The 20,808-nt window shown below is 36.3% G+C and overlaps 1 protein-coding gene across 9 annotated transcripts; it reads right to left on the bottom strand.

Moving 5' to 3' along the window:
- Window positions 1-1,431: 1,431 nt before the first annotated feature.
- Window positions 1,432-18,299, bottom strand: LOC116159736 (USP6 N-terminal-like protein). 9 transcript variants are annotated; one of them, XM_031472810.1, is made up of 8 exons: window positions 18,035-18,212; window positions 17,829-17,988; window positions 17,150-17,785; window positions 16,822-17,100; window positions 16,624-16,773; window positions 8,964-9,279; window positions 8,176-8,232; window positions 1,432-2,582 (listed from the first exon to the last, which is right to left on the bottom strand). In XM_031472810.1, the coding sequence occupies exons 3-8, from the start codon at window positions 17,696-17,698 to the stop codon at window positions 2,062-2,064; spliced, it is 1,872 nt and encodes a 623-aa protein (XP_031328670.1). In that variant the 5' UTR covers window positions 17,699-17,785; window positions 17,829-17,988; window positions 18,035-18,212; the 3' UTR covers window positions 1,432-2,061. The 9 variants fall into 9 exon arrangements, with proteins under 9 accessions (XP_031328670.1, XP_031328663.1, XP_031328667.1 ...); XM_031472803.1 differs by having other exon boundaries at window positions 17,833-17,988; XM_031472807.1 differs by having other exon boundaries at window positions 17,910-17,988.
- Window positions 18,300-20,808: the final 2,509 nt, after the last annotated feature.

The following is a 20,808-nucleotide window of genomic DNA, read 5'->3' as shown; positions in this document are numbered from 1 at the left end:
ATTACAACTGTTTTTTATCTTGTATCTCTCTTTGTTCAAAGCGTTAATGAGAATAAAAGAAAGTGCTACTTCAAATCAATTTCAGTTTGACCAAGGGAGTGAGAAAATTGTTGTCAATGACACTATTCCCATCAAAAAACGAGGCGGGTGTGATTTATATACAACTTTCGACTATTTAGCAAATCACCAGAAATGGAATGTTTTTTAAGGGTAGTCATGGAATCTAATTTTGTTTTCACTCCTAATAGGTAGGCCAGTCAAAATAGGCAAAAATGAGGGTTTTGCTGCAAAAGGTCAAGGAGTTTTGAAACTTGGTCCGGAATAATATCTTAAGTTTGCGACCTTGAACAACCGCCGCCATATTGGAAAATAGGTACGAAAATTCTTTTTCTTTTTTCCGTTCTAGCGCCACCTACGTTAAAAGTAGTTATTACAAAAGTTATAGAGCACAAAATTTCCTATAATTTTTGTATTTAAAGTTTTTTTATCGCTTGAATATTTTCAGGGCTACAGCCGAGTAAGTCAGGACATTTTTTTAATTTGCAAAATCGCAATACTATTTTCTCCAAATATGAGCGTCAGATGTTCATTTGTTTCGTGTTTCGTATTAAAAAAATGTCTTGACTTTTACTCGGGTGTGGCTCGTAAAATATTCATTCGATTAAAAAACTTTAAATACGAAAGTCATACGAAATTTTTGCTCTAACTTTTACCGTAGGTGGCACTGGAACCGAGAAATAATCGAAAAACTGAATTTTCGTACCTTTTTTCCAATATGGCGGCGGTTGTTCAAGGTCGCAAACTCAGGGTATTATTTAGGACCCCAAAATATAGTAATCTACCAAGTTTCAAACTCCTTGACCTTCTGCAAGTTCAAGTCCTATTTTCACTAGAATATAATAAATGTTCAAATGAGACATTGAAGCATGTGACTACCTAAATTTTGAACGAAAAAGGTTTTGAATATGGATTTGTCACATTCATACACAAACTTTAACAAAGAGAGCCATACATAAGTGAATCACTTTATTTATAAAGAAGTAATATCAACTTATAATGAAATAAGAATGTTTATTGCAATTGTATCACTTAAACATTTTCCCAAATTTCTAAAACCTTATACCAATGGACAGTCCTGTTACCTATATTCAAATTTGTTTAATACCTTTACAAAATCATACAAGTCTTTAATAAATAAAAGTAATGTTAACATCGAATTAAGATTAGATCATTAAATACTGCTTTACATGTATAGTAAGCTTAATCTTTTAAAATATATTAAACTTTATAAATTTTTCAGTATTTACAGGAGATTCTATTTTACATTGTCGTCAACCTATGACTATAAAATTCTATAAATTATAAGAGAAATCTCTATAGAGCGCTTGCATTATATTCCCATATATTTTCACCTAAAATATCTAAATTGTATGGCACTATTTAATGATTTCATTACTAAAAGTGTTACTTACATTTACACAGATATACAACTTTATTCATATGTTTGCAGAGATATTCTGCCTCTGTTATTAGATTGCAAAAATAAATATAATACTAAGGTGGAATGAATTTAATAAATAATACCGTCGTCTTATGTCAAAAAATATACATCTGACCATCTTGGAATAATAGAAGTATCAAAAACAAAGTTTTCTTGCAAGAAAACCGAATTGACGATAGTAATCTTCCAAATAGACTAGAGAAATCGATGAAAAATTGCCAAGTACGATCTAAAAATATAAGTCCCGATATGGCTATTGTCAAATTACGTACAGAGACTTGACGTTTAATTCCACTTACCAATTTAAAACTAGTCGAAGTATACTCGCATACCAATGTTTATCACTTTTGGCAATGTTTCAATTTTGCATGCGATATGGAAGAACAACCGTTTTGCTCAAACATAATAAGATATGGGGTTTTCTCAAAAGCAAATTTGCAAAATCGCCGCTTGAGCACTTGTATTTTACAACTGTCTTTGACCAAAGCGTTAATGAGAAAAAAAATAAATGCGTTCGGACAACACAGCCCTAGACAATATCGACACAAAAAGAAATAATGCTACTTCAAATCAATTTCGTGATGTTCGATTCTGAAATGCTTGATTTTCCCGTGTTCGACTAGGGGAGTGGGAAAATCATCATTGTCGATCCTTATCCTTATCTTATTCCCTTCGGGAAAGGAGGTCGGCGGCGACTTATGTATAACATCGCCGTTTTGCGGACTGACCGTCGGCGTGTCGGTGGGGGAGTAAGGTACGTAGATTCGCACGACGTCCGGACTGGGATTGTGAGGCGTCGCTCTCGGTGTCGAGTGCGAACTGAGAGGTTGCTTTTGTATACTACCTGATTGCATTATTCCCGAACCGACCGAACTGATCGCGCCTACCGAACTCTCGGATATATTGCTATGCGTGTCCAGGCTATTTTCGTGCGCCTGAGAACGTGTGATGGTCGAGAATACTGAGAGGTCGGCGGTCGAGGTTACGCTGGTGTCCGCTAGGGAGCGTCGCGAGCCGGTATGTTGGCAGTCTAGCAATGAGCTTGCGTCGTCGATACTGGGATCGAAGGAAAACTTGGAGCCTGTAATATATCAATGTATTTTACGACCTTCTTAAACACTGTGTATAATTATAGGTAGGTAGTTACAAGCGAGAGTGCGTATAAGTGACAATGGGTGCTATGTACAAGTTTGCAGGTGCGTTATTTTTCGGCTTCCAGTTTGGGGGATAAATCAGGACTGTTGCGACAGGGTTTTTGGGATCATCGTGTGAGTACATGTAATAGGCGTTCCATGATGGGCCTGAAAACATGCAACAGTTATCATGCAGTAAGTATAGTACATTCAATGTCCAAAGCTAGATCTTATACCTTACTTTGTTTATATGCTGACAGCCGGCAAAACTACAATAAACAGATATGTAGTTCGTAGAGATAGATCAAATCCGTTTTCTAGACAAAACTCTTTAAGGACAATAACTATGTGCAGGTGGTGGCAGCATAGCGTTAGGTTTAATTTCTTAATTTGTTGCTACATGCGCATTGTTTATAACGAAAATTCGTCGAGTCAATGGAGATTACTACTGCATATTCCTAAAGTCTGGGAAAAGGACGTGAATCTTATTGTACAGCAATCTCACAGTATTTAAAATGAGAAAGGTTAGATCAAGATACAAACCATTATATCAGAATTAACTGAGATGTTTGAAATTGCTCTTGTCCTTCTGGAGTTACAAGGAACAACAGACAGATATTCGGACACAACGGGTACATGAATCTCAAAAGAGCTTAGAAAATATGAAGAAAATAAATAGTGGAACAGTCCGTCATCCGCATTTCTGTGTTCACTGGTGAAGAAAAGCGTTTTTGTTGTTGATGCAGTGTATACTTCAATGACCATCAGAAAACTTACAGTGCTTACCAAAGAGTGCCATCTAAACAAAATTTACTCAAGCGAAAGAGGTAGGAAACGAGTATTAAAATCTATATACTGTTATGTGAACTACGTTTTTATTACCCACGTGAAGTTGAAATAATTTGACAAAAATGTGTCGACAGTTAGTGCTACGTTAGTGCTGTTAAATGCAAGATAAACAGTGTCTCAAATTCTTTGGCTGTTCCTAAAAAAGCCAAGTGTGAGGTTAGCCACGCTATATTTTAATTAAATGAAACCACATGTAATTGTTAGTGCTAGGTTAGTGCTGTTTTGTGCTCGAATATTGCGATTCTAGCATTTCATCTTTCCAAGAAAAACCAAAAAAACTTAAATATTGTGTGAAGTTGGCCCCACCCGTGACTCGTTTTAAAAAAAAACTAATGCGATCGTTAATGCTACGTTAGTGCTGTTTTGTGGTCGAATATTGCGGGTCTAACGTTTTACCTTTCCAAGAAAAACGAAAACAACTAAAATATAGTGAGAAGCCATGACTCGTTTTCTTAAAGAAACGCACATACGATCGTTAGTGCTACGTTAGTGCTCGAATATTGTGAGTCTAACGTTTTACCTTTCCAAAAAAAACTTAAAAAAACCAAAATATTGTGTGAAGTTGGCTCCACCCATGGATCGTTTTTTAAAAAGAAACCTAATACGATCGTTAGTGGTACGTTAGTGCTCTTTTGTGCTCGAATATTGTGAATCTAACATTTTACCTTTCCAAGAAAAACTAAAAAAAACAAAATATTGTGTGAAGTTGGCTCCACCCATGGCTCGTTTTTTAAAAAAAACCATTACGATCGTTAGTGCTCTTTTGTGCTCGAATATTGCGAGTCTAACATTTTACCTTTCCAAAAAAAAAACAAAATATTGTGTGAAGTTGGCCCCACCCATGACTCGTTTTTTAAAGAAACGAACATACGATCGTTAGTGCTCTTTTTTTTCTCGGAAACGAAGAACCTTGGAATCGTAATCTGTGAGCGCTAACGATCGTAATAGTTTTTTTTTAAACGAGCCATGGGTGGGGCCAACTTCACACAATATTTTAGTTTTTTAGTTTTTCTTGGAAAGGTAAAACATTACACTCGCAATATTCGAGCACAAAACAGCACTAACCTAGCACTAACAATCACATGTGGTTTCATCTAATTAAAAATGTATGGGGGGGGGGGGCTAAATTCACACTTATGATATACCGTTTGTCTTGCATTTAATCGCACTAACGCCGTGTGCGTCCGTTATTTCGATAAATAAAAGTTGAGTGTGAAGTTGGCCCCGCCCCGGTTTTTATATTTTTCTCATATTCTGTAGCAGCACTAACGATAAGCTTCGAGCACTAACTGTCGACACATTTTTGTCAAATTATTTCATGTGGGCGGGGCCAACTTCACATGAGTGTTTTTATTGGCATGAGCACCTATAGTAATGATGGGTCATCCTGTATGATTTAATTTCAATTATCCTTTAAGGTTAAATGTGGTTGTTAATTTGGATTGAACACAGATTCAATCATATTATTTGAATTTGTATTAGTTTTGTTTAAATAATCGCCTTTGATTGATTAATTGTTCAGTTAAATTACGTTTAGAAAGATTAGGGACATCTGGAAATAATTGCGTCAAGTGTTTTTCCTCACTGAGATAAGGAGTTCGTTATCGCTCCGTAAAAGTTAATTAATTTGAAGATAAGGAGGCGTTCGCCGAAGTAAACACGGGTGGTAGTTTATATAAGTGTTTCTGGTGGCTAGAGGGAATTTCATTAATGAACGTTGACCAAATAATAAAGAAGGAGGATCAAGAGGAATAGTTTTAAATAGGAAAGACTTTTTTTAGAGAAATGCAGTCAGTCGTGGCGATTGTAAAATAGTAGACAGTTCAAGAGATTTTAATTTATCGTTATAAAAGTGAACGTTCTAGTCCGAGTTAAGCACACGCGTTGTGCCACATTTACGGAGAAGTAGTTTGAGTGTTGTGTTTAATGTGCAATAGTCGCATACGTGAGGCGTTTCTTTATGGTTGATGGTAAATTAATGACTTCGTGCAAAACTTCTTTATTTATTTAACCACAGATGTCATCAGGTTATGGACCCACTATTGTTGTCTTGAACGATCGTAACCGGAAGTGGGTCGTGTGCATAGTGGGCAGGCGGTACATTCCAATTGGGTCGATTGGAAATTCGAAAGTCAAAGAACTGGAAGGTAATGCAATGTAATCTACGGTACTGACTGCAGATGCAACGCCCAAGGTTAGCAGATTGTATGATAAGGAGAAGGAAGCCTTCAAGAAACTTGAATTTATAGCTCAGAATATTGTCTTGAGTTTGTCAACTCAGATAAGACAATTGATAAATATGTCTACGACTAGCAAGGAAATGTCGGACAAATTGCATTCAGTTTAGGGGCAGAGATCGGAAGAAAGGCTCGATCGCCTTTTCAATCAGTTTTTTATTATAAGACAAAAGGAATTCGGATTCGATTGCAAAACCCATTGCAATTGCAATTAAAGACGAGATTTGAAAGGAGGACAAGGGTAAATTGACAAATTCACTGTTCCTGGATCGGGTTTTGAACACCATGCCTCCCGAATACCAAAAATTTATTCATGCTTTGTACCTTGTTTGATAATCTTAGGGAGAGGTTGTGTGTTGTTTGTCCCAAAATGTTACAAATGTGGTGAGTTAGGCCATTATAAGGGGGATTGTAAGAATCGGATATCGTCAAATCTGTGGATTCCCCCAATGTTTGGATTGCAGATTCCGGTGCAACGCAATACATGACCATGAACGAGGTCTCTTCAGGAGCGAGTACTTTAATTTCCGAGTCATGTAATGTAATTTTACTGACGAGTTTTGTATTAAATTTTATCCGAAAACATATTTTAAAATAAAAGTAGTCTGGTCAGCCTCTGTTATGGAAACTAAAATTTCCTGACATAAAGTAGGCATGAATATGAAAGTCTCATGACGATTTTGGGTAAAAAATATGCAATCTGAGACTGGGCGCAAATGTGTCTTTTTGGATGACACGTGGATATTTGAAAATGGAACAATTTACAGTGATATTCATAGGAATTTCCAATGTCTACTTTCAAATGATAAAACGTCTTCTGAAAGACGCCTAATTTTATGCAACCAAAATAACTTCTTCAAGCAAATCAAGATCTGGCTGCCATATTAATTATTAATTTGAATATTGTTGCTTTGGCTTCACAGAAAATAAATCTCTTAAGTTCCCTTAACTGTTACCGGCACTATACCAGTTGGAAATATCAACTGTTTCTTTAGTTAAATACATCGCACACGAACGAAAATTAGAATACGGAAATCAGAGCGATAATATTCAAATTAATTAATATGACAGGCAGATCTTCATTTGTTGTAGGTAGTTATTTTGGTTGCATAAAGTTAGGCGTCCTTTATAAGACTTTTTATCATGTAAAGGTAGGAAATTCCTATGTCTACTTCTATATGAATATCTCTGTATAATTAGTAATGTCTAGACAACAGTCCAAGAAGCGTACGAATCCCAAGAGACATAGGTAATATACCTGTACTGATGATTGAGAACTATTTAAAATATGTACATTTACATGCTGGAAACATGGTTTTATTACTAGAACATTTTTACTTATTGCTTTAAAAACAAATGATCCAGATTACCATAGGGAAATAAACAAGGACAGTTTTTTAAGTGATTCGGGTACCATTTGCTACCAAATTTAGACAACCACCGCTGATTATTATGGACAATGCTAGTTAGCATAGTAGCTTACCGGGGAACTTGTCAAATTCTTCCTAGATTACAGGAATGGCTACAGCACAGAAAAGTTGAGTTTCCAAATGATGCATTAAAAGTGGAATTGCTGGTGATTTGATGGTTGTTTGTTTCCTTAAATTCCATGCACTGTTCTAAAACTCATGGAGGGATCCGAAAGGTGTGCGTTTTCGGTAAAAAGGCTGTCGTTTGATGTATACTAGGACGAAAACGGGAAAAGTTTATCGCCTTTGCTCAGCAACCAGCTGGAACGACACACGTTGATCTTTTTGGAAAAAATACTACGTTCCTACAATCTTCAAATTCAAATGTTTACTGTTATACAATTTGAAATGTTTTGCGGATTTTCTTTTGTTTTTGTTGTCTTTGTTAAATTAGTTCGGGTATTTGTGTATAGGCTATGTCAGGGTTTTTGTCCCAAAGAAGGTTTCTCTGACATCGCCTCGTTGTTTATTTAAGATATTTTATATGTTCCCGTCTTTTCTTACGCACAAAATTATGAGTTTTTATTCAATTTCCTTTCACAATTTGTGTATAAAAAGAACCGCCAATTTGAAAACCGACTGCTAGCCAGGTTCGAAAGTCCCGGCGCCTTGAGATAAAAGTAACGGTACCTCTGCTCGTGAGTATGGGACAAGTAAAGATTGCAGTCGCTTCTCGATTTCAGCTGCTAATTACAGTGGGCGTTTGTTATTATGAAAAGTTTTTTCTTTACGTCCATAATAATGTTCACCTTGTTAGTAAAAGATCACGACATAAACAACCTGCTACAAATGACTACCGAAACATTTTTTTAGTAATTGGTCAATAGAAGTCCCACAATGAAGTACTGTCTGTATGTCTGCCTACATACGTATTCTGTTCCATTGATTGCATGATGCTATGTAAACATACTTAGTGATGACGTCATAATTTACGCGCAAACTAAGGAAAATCCTACTATAGCCTACTATTCTGTGGTTACTCTTACCGACACAATAGTCTTCCCATATGAATTCTTGAAGGCTTAGTAAATCACTTGCTCCCTCTAGAATGCGAAAGTAATTTGATTCTTATCGCTAGTTTAAAGCTCGACACTCACGTTCAGTTCGCCGGCAGTCTGTAGACTGTCAGTCCAGGCCGGCCATTATCATTGATCAAAATTATTCCCGCCGGCCAAGCAATACTTACAATGTGATTTTCACAATTCTTAACTGGCCGGTTGTATGTGTGTAGTGAAAACTGACCGGCCGGCCATTGGCGAGCTGAATGTGTGTCGACACTAAGCCAACACCCACTTTCAGAGAGTTGTAAATGTGATGAGTAAAGAGGATAATAGGCGAGTAGCATGATTAACCAAAACCAGTCTATTTACAAAAATATATTCGCATTGTGTTCTCTGTACACAAACCAAAAAAAATTAACATATTCAGATTAGAGTAAATCACATGACATGCAACAAAGCATGCATACATTAAGTACAATTGACACAAGAAAGCAGAGAGTTAATAAATATGAACTTATGTACTATCGTAATTAAGACTTTGTATATTCCCCAAAACAATTTTGACTCGAGCTCGTTTTCGTCACCAAGGCAATCAACATTCAAATGAATATATACAAACTTCCGACAGACATTCGTGGCAGTGCTCCAACTCAAACAATGCAATAATCATAAACGTGTACATTCAACTGAACTACTAGCAGTACTATCACATCTACTGCTGCTATCAATAGTACAAATACTATCACAGATAGAAACAGTATCCGCGTCCGTACCTGCCAATCCGCACGAGTCTCCAACCGATAGCTGGGACTCTCTACTCTCTTTCTCCAAAGCGTCCCTAGCCTCCTCCCGTCTCATCGTAACGATCTCGTTGGTCGTCTGCTCCTTTTCGGTGAATTTCTCGGCGCGACGTCCGACGATCTGTTCGAAAGACGGCTGCATTAGAACGCCAAACGGTCGACTTGGTATCTCGTCTTTTAACGGCGGACCGGGATGATCCAGTTTGGACCTTTTCAATTCGTCGATTGTTTTTTCTAGCGATTGTATCACAGTATCGTCGTCGTACATGAAGTCTTTGTACAGTTTCACCTAAAAATATATCATTAAAATGATTCGCTCCATAAGTAACCAAGTAATTTGGGCCAGAAAAGCATTGTGAAGAAGGGAGGGGTAAAAGTTTCAATTTTTTGCGATCGCCGTTTTTTGGACATGATAAAATTCATCAAATGTTGACGTTTTAGAGCACTTCAAGCTCGACTTCAAGCAACGTTTAAAAAACAAAATGTTTTCCGTCTTTTTATTAAATTATTCTAGAGACCTTATTTTTGTGTCGTTTGAATCACAAACAAATAACTGTTTAATTTTTAGAGAAATATACTCCTTTTTTATTAACATTTCCTCATTATTACATCAAGACTATATTTACGTTATTAGTGTTATTACATCAATCTCAATACCGTATTTCAAGTTTATTTTACAGTTTAAACACTGAAATCCAATATACAAACATATAAATGTAACCACTGAATCATGTTTTAGAAAATGTAACGGTTACGTGATGTTATTAAGCATGAAATTAATAAAAATGGCTAGAGGGCACCTTAATTATGCGTTTTCAACAAAAAAATTTGCGGGAGAAGCCCTAAATTTTTCACGATCTTAATACAAAGTAACATTCCAACTTCAATTTCTTAAGAGGTTATGTTATTTTTCTACGATAGTACTGTAGAATTATTTCCCAAATTTGGTTTTTCGCCGCTATGAGCCCGGACCCACATGGCGCCATGCTTAATCTGGCCCTGGGTACATATAATTATTTTATTAAAAAGCTGTACCCAAAAATTATTCAATTACTTTCTTCACAAACTGATAAAGGGGGCACAAGGCAAATTTCAAGTAATCTTGTGTTGTGTTTAGACACCAAAACGAATGACGGGACACCTTGTATTTGAGATATTTTTTAATGAGAGCTTACAGAGAGTAAGAACGTTCACGTGGGCATGCGCATTATGTGTGGATTTTGTTGTTTGGTGTAAATTTCCATTTTAAAAAAATTTGAAAAGACAATCTCCGCTGAATTGGGTACGTATTTTTGAGGAAAAATTTTTTTTCGTACCAAACAAACTAATCAACGCCGCCTGGTGCAAGTCCCCTAAACCATTGTGCCACACGCCGAATCATGACTGAACTAACATTTCAACATTTTCAGGAGAAGGAACAGCTCAATAACGCACTCCCAGGTTAACGCTACTCTTTATAGGCACTCGTAAATCAGGGGGATATTTATGAATAATCCCAGAATTCTATCATTTGTATTAAGTAAAAAAAATATCTGCTGAAGTTTGGGTATTTTTATTTAAGTGTTTGCGATAAGAATGCTTTGATATCAGGCGAAAGCGAATTACTTTCAACTAAAATGCACATCTGACTCAGATAAGGTAATGCAAGTATGTTACGGACAATTGCGCGTCTGGTAAGAAAGAAGAGGGGGCTTCAAGTGCGTTCTTTTGAAGTTTGTCTAATCTAATTGTAATTAGCGCTTTACTTGAAAATACCGAAAGAATGAGATTATTGTTCCGTGGAGGTGGTGTTTCGTTAAATACTAGAGGCAACAAATAAAAGGTGCTGGTTCACGACGGTTGGAAAAGAGTGCACGTCTCTTTACGGTTTTTTTTCCAGTAGTTCACCGTATTTGATTAACTGAAGGCGTTTGTTGATATTATAATACTTCTGTACCGAAGAAAGTTAACTGAAGTTTGTGGAAAATTTTTTAAAAATCGTTTGTCCGTATTCCCAAAGTTAGAAACGAGTGGGAGTTAACAAAGCAGTTGTCTGTTTAATGAAGTTAGAAGCCTCTACCGTCAGAGCAGAGCTTTATTAAAAGATTAAAAAAACTGAAAATAATTTTAAAATTTACGTATTTTTAATAATCGACCGTCTGCGTACGAGGTACTATGTAAAAACAATCTTTATAAGCTTCTCTTTATTTCACTCACTTTGGTTTAATTTTCATTTTATGTATGAAACAGTGCATTGAAAATCTCTCAACAGTGTCTCGTAAAACCCCAATCGTAGAGAAAGTGTTTTTTTATTTTTTTATATCTGTTCAAGTAACATAATAAAATAAATTGTACCCAACTCTTGTACAGATAAAGCGCATTTTTTTTAACCGAAATAACTTTTGTCTTGAAATCATCAATGGAGATATTTCTTGCAGACGTCTCAATTGCCCTTTGTGAGTACCCTCTTCCGACAATCCGTTCTTGGGGTATAAGGGAATATACCCGATCACGATAAGAGGAGGGCTATGGTTGGTAGAAATTAATTCCTTTCGTTGAGATCTTTCATTAGAGTACCATGAAGATAAAACTAGTTCCACTCACGCCCCTTCTTCTCCACCCCGTACTTTAGTAAGAGGACAGAAAGAAGAGCAGTAGTTGGTAGAAAACCGTTCCTTTCGTTGAGACTTTGAATTAGAATACAATGAGACAAAATTAATTTTAACCCCCCCCCGGGCCTCACGCCCCCCCCCCCATTTACAGTTTAACTTGGCACCACTAAAGGCATGCGTATGCAAAATGTGAGACGAATTGCTTGTCGTATGTAAAAGTTATGCACGTTTTACTTTCAAAAACAGCATCTCAAGAAATAATTCGTGGGAGAGGGCCCCCTTTTAGATAGCGAAATTTGATGGCCGTCTGGCACACCTTCAAGGTATAGGCTACCTACTACGGCAAATTTCGATTTTTCTGGCATACCTTCGGAAGTAATCGGAATATCGTCGCCTCTTCTATGGTTTTGGAGATCCCCATGATAGACATCCTTATCTGAAGACAGTGTATAATGTTGGAAAAGTGGGGTTTTTTCACTGTATGTACAAAAAGGGAACCAATAAGTGCAGATAAAGGGTTTTTTTTTTAAAACCGCTCATAAAGTTTTGACATCATCAATTGATATATTTCTTCTAGGCGTCCCAATCGCCATTTGTGAGTACCATCCTCCGACAATCTGTTCTTGAGATATAACGAATTATTTATTATAATAATAATTATTATTATAAAGTAGGGCGATAGTTGATAGAAAACAGTTTTTTTTTGTCGAGACCTTTAATTGGAAGTACCATGAAAGATAAACTTAATTTCTACTCCCTCCCTCCTCCACCCGGCCACCTACTTATCCTGGAAAGGTGTCGCGCAGAAAAGTTGTAGTTTGTACAAACCAATTTATGTCGGTGAAATGTTTCATATTAGAATACCATCGTGTGTTAACCCCCCGTCACCTCCCATTTAAAAAAAAATGTACTTGGCACCATTAAAGGCATGCGTATGCAAATTCTGAGACCAGTAATGTAAAAGTTGTGCACGTTGTACATACAAAAACAGCATCTAATGGTATAATTCATGGGGGGGATATGGCCTTCTAGCACACCTTCAAGATATAGGCTTCCTATTGCAAAAAATGCCAGAACTCTAGGACCATTCGTCCTCTAAAAGTAGTTCAAAACCGCAGAAATGGGATAGACGGACGGACAAAACGCGCAAACAATACCACATTTTTTTACTTCTTACTATAAACAAAGATCTCTCTCTCTCTCTCTCTCTCTATCTCTCTCTCTCTCTCTCTCTCTCTCTCTCTCTCTCTCTCTTTCGAAGGAGAATACAATGCTGCTACTAGATGGTCACACTGCGTACTCCAAAAATCTACGTTGTACGTGGGAAAACTCTGGGGACCGTGGGAACTTTTTTTCTTTGACATATGCCGCCTAATTTTGGCAGTTAGCCCGCGGTGCGTCAGCAGTTGGTCCGGGATGTGGCGCGAACCCAGACGTAAACGTATCATACAAAATTTTCAACTATACTGCATTCATTATAAGAAGGTAGTAGATGGCGCTGTGTTTAAAGATAGACACACACGGGATAAATATAAAGTGGCACCAAATTTGAAACATATGAAAATAAATCAACAGATTTCACGTTTGGATCATTAAAATTAACATCTGTCAGTTCGACAGTTTAGTTCGTAACCGGAACTACTTAATATAACAAAATTGGTCACCCATTTTATTTGTCGGCGTAATACAGACTCGTGGTTTAACCAATCACAGTGAAGGTCAAAGCTTCCTTATGCTTTCTACCGCTACCTTCTTAAAATGAATAGAGTATAGTGCGAACTATTATACATTTAATAATGGGTAAATTTCATTTTTGGCGGAGTATAACAAAGATATGGAATATACAATACTTTTGAAACAAGCATTTTCAGATACAAGATATCAGTTTCAGGGGATGATTTATTGGGGTTTAACTGGACCTGCATAAGCTAAACTAATTGGGGTGTAGTGGTCATTTCTTTTATGAGTTGCGGTAATCTTTGCAATTACCAGTGTAGTAATCTTATATTTGAATGTCACTTAATTAATTTAAATACGGGAAGGGGTGTCCCGTTTATCTTGAGACAATCGATTATTGCGGAAACTAGCGAGGTGATATCAAAAAATGCACATTTTCACATAACTTTTTTGAAAAATTCTTCATTAAAGAAATGACTTATTTGATTGTTGAAGTGTTGACATTCTTTAACTTTAACTATTTTACAATACCATGTATTTCAAATGGAACTATATCCAAGCCGAAACCCTTTTCTAGACGAAAATAAAGTTAATGGTATAATGTGTACAAGGAATTATCATAATCACTGAATAACAAAATGTTTTCTCTCTTTTTCAAGGTAAATATCATCTCATTTAAAAACTTAATCTAATGTTTTGCAGTGTATCAAGTCACATGGAATTCATTACCAGTTCCTTCATAATTTTGTTTTATTTCAATGCCATTGTATATAAATACAATGTGATTTTTTGTACAACAATGAATTACGGAAATCATTTTTTAATAAAATCATAGACCAAATACAATAGACAGAGCACCGGTTTTAATGTGGACCAATACGTATAGATGGAGTTTATTATTTTTTCTATAGCATTTAAACAGGATATAAAATAACGCCATGTAAATACCAAAGTCCAATACATAAATTTTTGCAAATAAAGTAAAATTAAATTTCACAATCACTTATAGAGGCTAATACAAACAAATAAATTATTTACACATTTTTGACGATCAAAATTTTAGGATGAATTCGACGATGAGGCTGTCGTAACGCTGAACTGAACTGTAATAATTACGTAAAGTTATTAGATTGATCAATAAAAATTTTACGTGCTCCAAACATTGTTGATGTGTTATTACATGCGGGCAGTTTAGTTTAATGAAAACCTTTAAAACATATTATTGGAAAAAAATTGGCAAACTGGAGCAGTACTTATCAACAGTTTTCGTTGAAAACAGGGTTCGCAACTGATTTTAGGAAAAAAATAGAGACTTGGTCTCTATTTACATATTTAAAAATAGAGACCATTTCGAGACCTTCGAGAACCAATTTCCATACAAAATTAAGCAAAAAATATTTATTTTGTAATAGATGAGAATGATGAGATACATAAACGGCAATATATCTAAAAAAAAAGTAACCGTTAAAACGTAACTGCATAGACGTTGCAATTTTAATAACATTTTAAACAACGTAACAACATAAAATGGATGCATTCTTAAAATACTATTACCGCAACGCAAAACACCTTCTCGTCGTTAAATTTTCGACCCCAAGATAATATCTAGCTTCTTCAACCACTCAGTTTGAAATTTACACTTTCCCATTTTGTTTTATTTTATTATAAAAAACCTATTTTTCTAAAACTGTCAAAAAAAACCTGTCATTTTCTGACGAATTTCGAAACGCGAAGTACTAGATTTTTAAACGGTTAATTAATAAGTAAGGTTGCTCTTGACAACGTGCGCGAAACCGTCAACAATGAAAATAGTACATTGAAATACAAGTGCAGAAACGGTATTATTGAAAAACGAGTATAAATGTAGGAACACGAGCGCCAGCGAGTGTTCCTATTATACGAGTTTTTCAATGACCGTTTCGGCATGCGTGTTTCATACTATTTTTTCTACGAAAGTGAAAAGTTCTTCTCTAGAAATTAGAAATTTAAACTAGTCAGATAACGGCAGAAAATCATGTAGTCTGATCGTAGTTGGATGTTTCAATTGTAAATGATCAAGTAAGCCGGTTGCCATGACAAAACATAATTGTTTGAAAAATCGTAAATTTAAGTCAAACAATTTGTGGCGTAGTGAAGAAGTGTTAAGATGGATTTTGACGAAACTGAAGATGAAGAAGGTATGTGCACCCCGCCGGACGTTGCGGAAATGGCTAATGCGGTTTCGCATGAATTGCTACCCCAAAAGTCTAAGCAGCGTTTCGGAAAGGAGCGTTTTCATAAGAGAACAAATCGCTAAGTTTTTGAGAGAAGCGCCTGATGAAACATTTGTAATGATGAAGGTTTGTGAATTTCTTATTGTATCATAAATAAGCATAATTTAATTACAGGTTGCTCTCGGAGTGGCTGGAGCTTGCCGTCGGAGCCTCGGAGCGAACGTTGTAAAATGACTGTAACGGATTTCACAGAACAAGATGCAATTTTATTGATACCTAACGATTCCTGACTCCAAGAATCATGTCCCAAGAACGTTTTCTGTAGCAGAAGGCAAAGAAAATTCTACCATTTGTCTTATATAACGAAACTGTGAATAAAGCAATACAATTACAAAGAGTTACTTCGCATATGTTTATTAGCGTGTAGAAAATGCGTGCAGAAAATATTTTTGCCGCACTAGTGTTTCAAAGACCTGTTTTCACAATCAATTTACCTACAAAAACAATCGTGTTTCCACACTTTCGTAGAAAAAAAGTATTTCGCACACATGACAAAGTTGAACTTAAAAGCAATCGGTTCAGTTGTAGAAAAAATATAACGGTGGCTTCTACACTGTGAAATTTGACTCTGCAAAAACATTTCCTGTAGCTGACATGATAAGGCGAGTAACCAACGCTTTTGCATGAACGGAAAACAGCATCACGATTCGCAAAATAAAATTTGAAACGCTACTGAGGTCATCGTAATTAATGTGTGCGCCATCTATGCGACCAATGATTCATTACGCCGTGCACAGTCTATTGTATTTGGTCTATGATAAAATTAAAATGGTTTGTGAATTGTATTAAAATGTTTAATTCTGAATTCCTATACGCCCTCTGTTGTGGAAATTCTTCACTATTAAATGGTTTTTTATTTTCCTATGGTTGCCATACTATCAGTTTATAAATGCAATGGTCATACGTTGTTACATGTTTGGTATTGTTAGGAAGTTTGTAAATATTATTATTAATTACATTGTAAGAATGCAAAAAAAGTGGTAAAAACCGTACCTACCTACTGAAGAAAAATAAGAAGCGAGTTCATGGACAGGTAAAGTGATAACCGATAAAGTAAATGGCAGATAAGGATGAACAGGAAGAAAAACATACCTGTATAAAGTGCACAATAGAGTCCATATCGTGAAGTTTCGTTATGTTACGTTTATGCAATTTAAGTATTGTAAAAGCCATTGCGGTTATCACACGTTCCCCATCTAATAAGTATATGTCCCAAATTCTGAGGCATAAACTGAACGGTACCTGGAAGTATCACATCGAACTTGCCTCAATCGACCAGCATGAACTTACGCGTTCGACAAAACAGACAAAAAACCATTTCAACGAGTACAAGATTGAGTCGAGCCCGTGCTTGTCGAAGTGTTTCTTTAACTTGGGCATAAACTTATGTAAAATACGATCGTGATGGGCCAAAAATCTTGTTAACTTCGGGAAGCCTTCCTTGTACAAACCGTGCATCATGTATTTCTGGCCCGTCAGTAAAACGTGGGTTGCCCAAAATGCATCCTCCTCGTCCATGTACATTAATAAAACGCCGGCGAGTCCGGACATTCCTTGACAATAACCGACCTAAAAAAACAACAGATGTATCCTGACTCACCGTGCCAAAGTGGTTTACCTCAGAATTATACATGGCATACGCAGTTAAAACGTTATATAGAGATTGTTGCTTAATCCCATACCTCTCCCTATAAATAATGTGTTCGCGAAATTGTCTATTAACATCTGAATCGATTTGTCGAGCGTCGGTCGAATGTAACCTTGCCAATCTTGTCATTTCCGCGTACGTTCCCTTATTCTCACTTTTAATCTTCTCCAAATTCAGCAGTTTACACCAAACTTGGGGCCGAAGCGAGTTCGGTATACCCTTGTATATACGTTTGTGTAATTTCTCTTTACTCACACTACTGTTCCACGATTTTAACATTTTTAACCACTTTTTCACACGTTCTAATTCGATCTGATTCCTTTTTGCTTCCTGCGGGTCCACTTTGGATGACAGGCGTTTATCGTGAATAAATCCGTAGCGATCTGTCGCGTGGTACACCTCAAACGACGGATCCTCCCACGGATCAATTTCGGCGCCCTCTTCTCGTCCGCGTTCATATCGTCTGAATATTTTTTCCCGCTCTTCGGATGATCTTCTTATCAAATCCTCCTCGTTCATCCCATGTACAATAAATATTCACTATAGATCAGCATTCCTTCTTACACAAGTGCGGGGTTTGACAAATTCATGTGGGACTTACAGCATCTACAAAATGAGGACAGTAGGTTAGATGTCTAGTGTTACATACCGACATATTTAAATATCAAAATGCGGGTAAGACAAGTTTATTCCAAGAAAATTAAGAGCAAAATTACAAATTTTCACACACCACAAATGTCAACCTAAAAAATTTCACGAACGCCCCTTCAAGTGAAACGCGTGGATCACCGCGAACCGGCTGGGAAAAACTAATTAATGTTAGAATGTAACTTAATTAAGAGTCAAGGGCTTTACTTTTCTAAATTTGACGATGTATCAACTCCTCGCAGGCATTTTGCATCTGCAATAAATCTCGTAATATCGAGCGAAATTTAAAACAAACACAGACACATGCTTATGGCATAGATTTAAGGATATAAGTTACGTCACGCGATATTAATAAAAATGCGTTTATTTTACAACGTTAATTATTAATTTATTGCTTTGTACCTTTTATGATAACATGATTTATGATTACGATTAGGGTCGGAAGTCGGTGACTCGGTGAGTACATAATTTGCAATCTACTGAGTATATTTATATACAGCATATGTCTCAATTTTCTTTACACAGCGACATCTAGTAGATATTCCGTTAATTAAAAACGGGCATAATTGACTACAAAAATTATTAAAGATTCACGATGACATAATTGTCAAGTACTTTCCGACATTTATTGTGTATACTAATTGGCAAAAACCTGTAAACCAGGCGACCACTAAAATTAAAATACTGAAATACACTGAAATACCTATTTTGAAAAAAAACGCGTTTTTTTAACAAAAACATGAATATGTCAATTCTCTAGCCGATTTTACCAAATACGTATAACAACAAGATTTCTGTCGATGGAATTTTGATAAAGCTCCTGGAATAAATTCAAAAAACACATTTTTGGGCAATTTTAGAAAGTTTCTTTCTGTTACTCCACAACCCTCATTTAAAAACCAATTGGGTTTTCCGCGTTTTTTCAAAAACCTTGAAAATGAACTCCAAGCACATTAAAAAAATTAGTGGTGCTCATTTTTTTGTCAAGAGAAATCGTAGCGATTAGCAAACACGATTTTAAAATGAAAGGCGTTTGAAAAGTTTCGAATGACCGCCACGTTGCTGTGACGTCACTACGCACGTTGGCGCTCAGCCGTAGCATTGCTTACAATCGATTCAGAGTAAGAAAACGTCGTTTTGACGGGAAAAAGCGGCGAATAATTATTGCATTTGTGCCTGGGTGTGATAGCAGAAGTAATTGCGAACCTAATAAATTGTATATAAACGTCCCAACAGGAAATATACGAAAAAAGTTCGACGTGATACCGCGAGTTTGACATCCCATTTGTATTGTGAAGACGATTCTAATTAATTAAAGTACGTCGATTTACTTTCAGTCAGTTATCGACGAAAATCCATCGATATATAATATTGTAATTGTAATTCAGAATATAGTTTACTTGGAACTCTGTTCTGGGCATATCTGTGCCCTTACAATGCACACATTTTTCTCTATTTTCACTTCCACATGTCCAACACCCTAATTTTCTCGTTGAAATCCGTAAGGTGCATACTGTATTAGGTACCTACACTATACCTTGCACTATACACACAAAACTTGATGTTATACTTCCTATGAACCATAACAGATTTGCTTCTGGGCTTTGACTCCACTCAAACGAGTGGCATGGAAAAACTCACTTTTCGAGAAAAAGGCGGCGACCATTAACACTTCAACCTTTGGCAGACTATCTAACTGCCCCTTTACGAACCAGTCAGAACTCAGTTTATGATAGATGGCCATAATAAGTCGAATCGAACTCCTATCAGTGTCATGCACTAATATAACTCCCGATCGGCAACCCGCATAGTGACGTAAGCGACGCTCGGCCAATATCGGCATGTCGTCGGTTGCATGACAAAATTTGAAAGTTTTACGATATAATATTATATGTTATTTCCTGACATGTTGCAATTAGGAAAAAAAGTTTTGTATATGAGATGTTTAATTACAGGTTATAAACTTTACAGTAAGACACAAAAAAGTTACAATATTTTTTTTCAGGAAGACCCTGGAGTAAATTGTGCCCAATAATTAAACAATTACGGCCTTTTGGGGACAACCTTCAGATTGGCAAAATGTTACTAAACAAACTTACAATCGGGGTTTAAAATTTTAAGATGCGGAATGTTATCATAAACAATTACCTAGAATACATCCTAGGATTAATTAGTTTATTGAATCAAAAAAAAATTTGTTATATTTAATGTGCGTTTTCAAAATATAAAAAAATTCGTATCTTCCAAACACTTCATTGGATTTGGCTTACATTTTATGTAACTACGACTTACTTTGCCACAGGCAAAAAAAATTACACACTACACTACACCATCACTTATAACATCAGGTCCTGAGGTGGTTTCCTTATCCGATTCGAACGACGTAGGTTCTTCAATTGCTTGGTTCGTACTTTATTGAATCTCATCATCTGGAATCTGTAGAATTATTTTCTGAGAAGAAGGTTCAATAAACAAACGAAGGCGATAAGCGAAGATAAGATAGCGATGGAGGTTTGGCGTTGATTGGTTTCTTTTATGGTAGCGACAGCGTAGATTACGGACTGGATAGAAAACGCAGGCGACGGTTCTGCTTTGGCGTAGGCGATGCTATCGATGAAGCTTTCAGAGTGTAGCACAAATAAGTTCGACGAAAATGGCGTGCTGCTTTTTAACAGACACGCTCATTATTAATATTTATTGTTGTACGACGACGTTTTGTTACTTGTTCGATTGTTGTTCGACGAATAACCGCCCCTTCACACTAGGAGACTTCGTAGCGATGTTTAGCCGCGCCTTCGTCTCGCAGCTGGAGCAAGCACTCTGTCACGTGCCATATTTATTTGTTTATTATCCCTCTCTTGTTCTGTTTTTCACGAATAAATAGGGGTGTTATTTTATTGCGCCCAAAAAAAGGGAGCAATAAATAATTTTGATTAGGTGCGTAAAAACGAAGGCGTTCATATGTTACTGCGAATGTTGCA

The sequence above is a fragment of the Photinus pyralis genome, unplaced genomic scaffold (assembly GCF_008802855.1).
Source record: "Photinus pyralis isolate 1611_PpyrPB1 unplaced genomic scaffold, Ppyr1.3 Ppyr1.4_LG1, whole genome shotgun sequence".
Lineage (NCBI taxonomy): Eukaryota > Metazoa > Arthropoda > Insecta > Coleoptera > Lampyridae > Photinus > Photinus pyralis.
The sequence above is the reverse complement of the archived record's forward strand: the minus strand, read 5'-3'. Positions and strand labels throughout refer to the sequence as shown.

Excerpts from the sequence above, each read along its gene's own strand:
- LOC116159736 (XM_031472806.1), bottom strand. The coding sequence starts at position 17,698 with ATGAACGAGGAGGATTTGATAAGAAGATCATCCGAAGAGCGGGAAAAA. Across the intron at positions 16,774-16,821 it reads TTGTCTGTTTTGTCGAACGC|GTACCGTTCAGTTTATGCCT; the intron begins GTAAGTTCATGC and ends TGATACTTCCAG. Across the intron at positions 8,233-8,963 it reads AGACTCGTGCGGATTGGCAG|AGGGAGCAAGTGATTTACTA; the intron begins GTACGGACGCGG and ends TTCGCATTCTAG.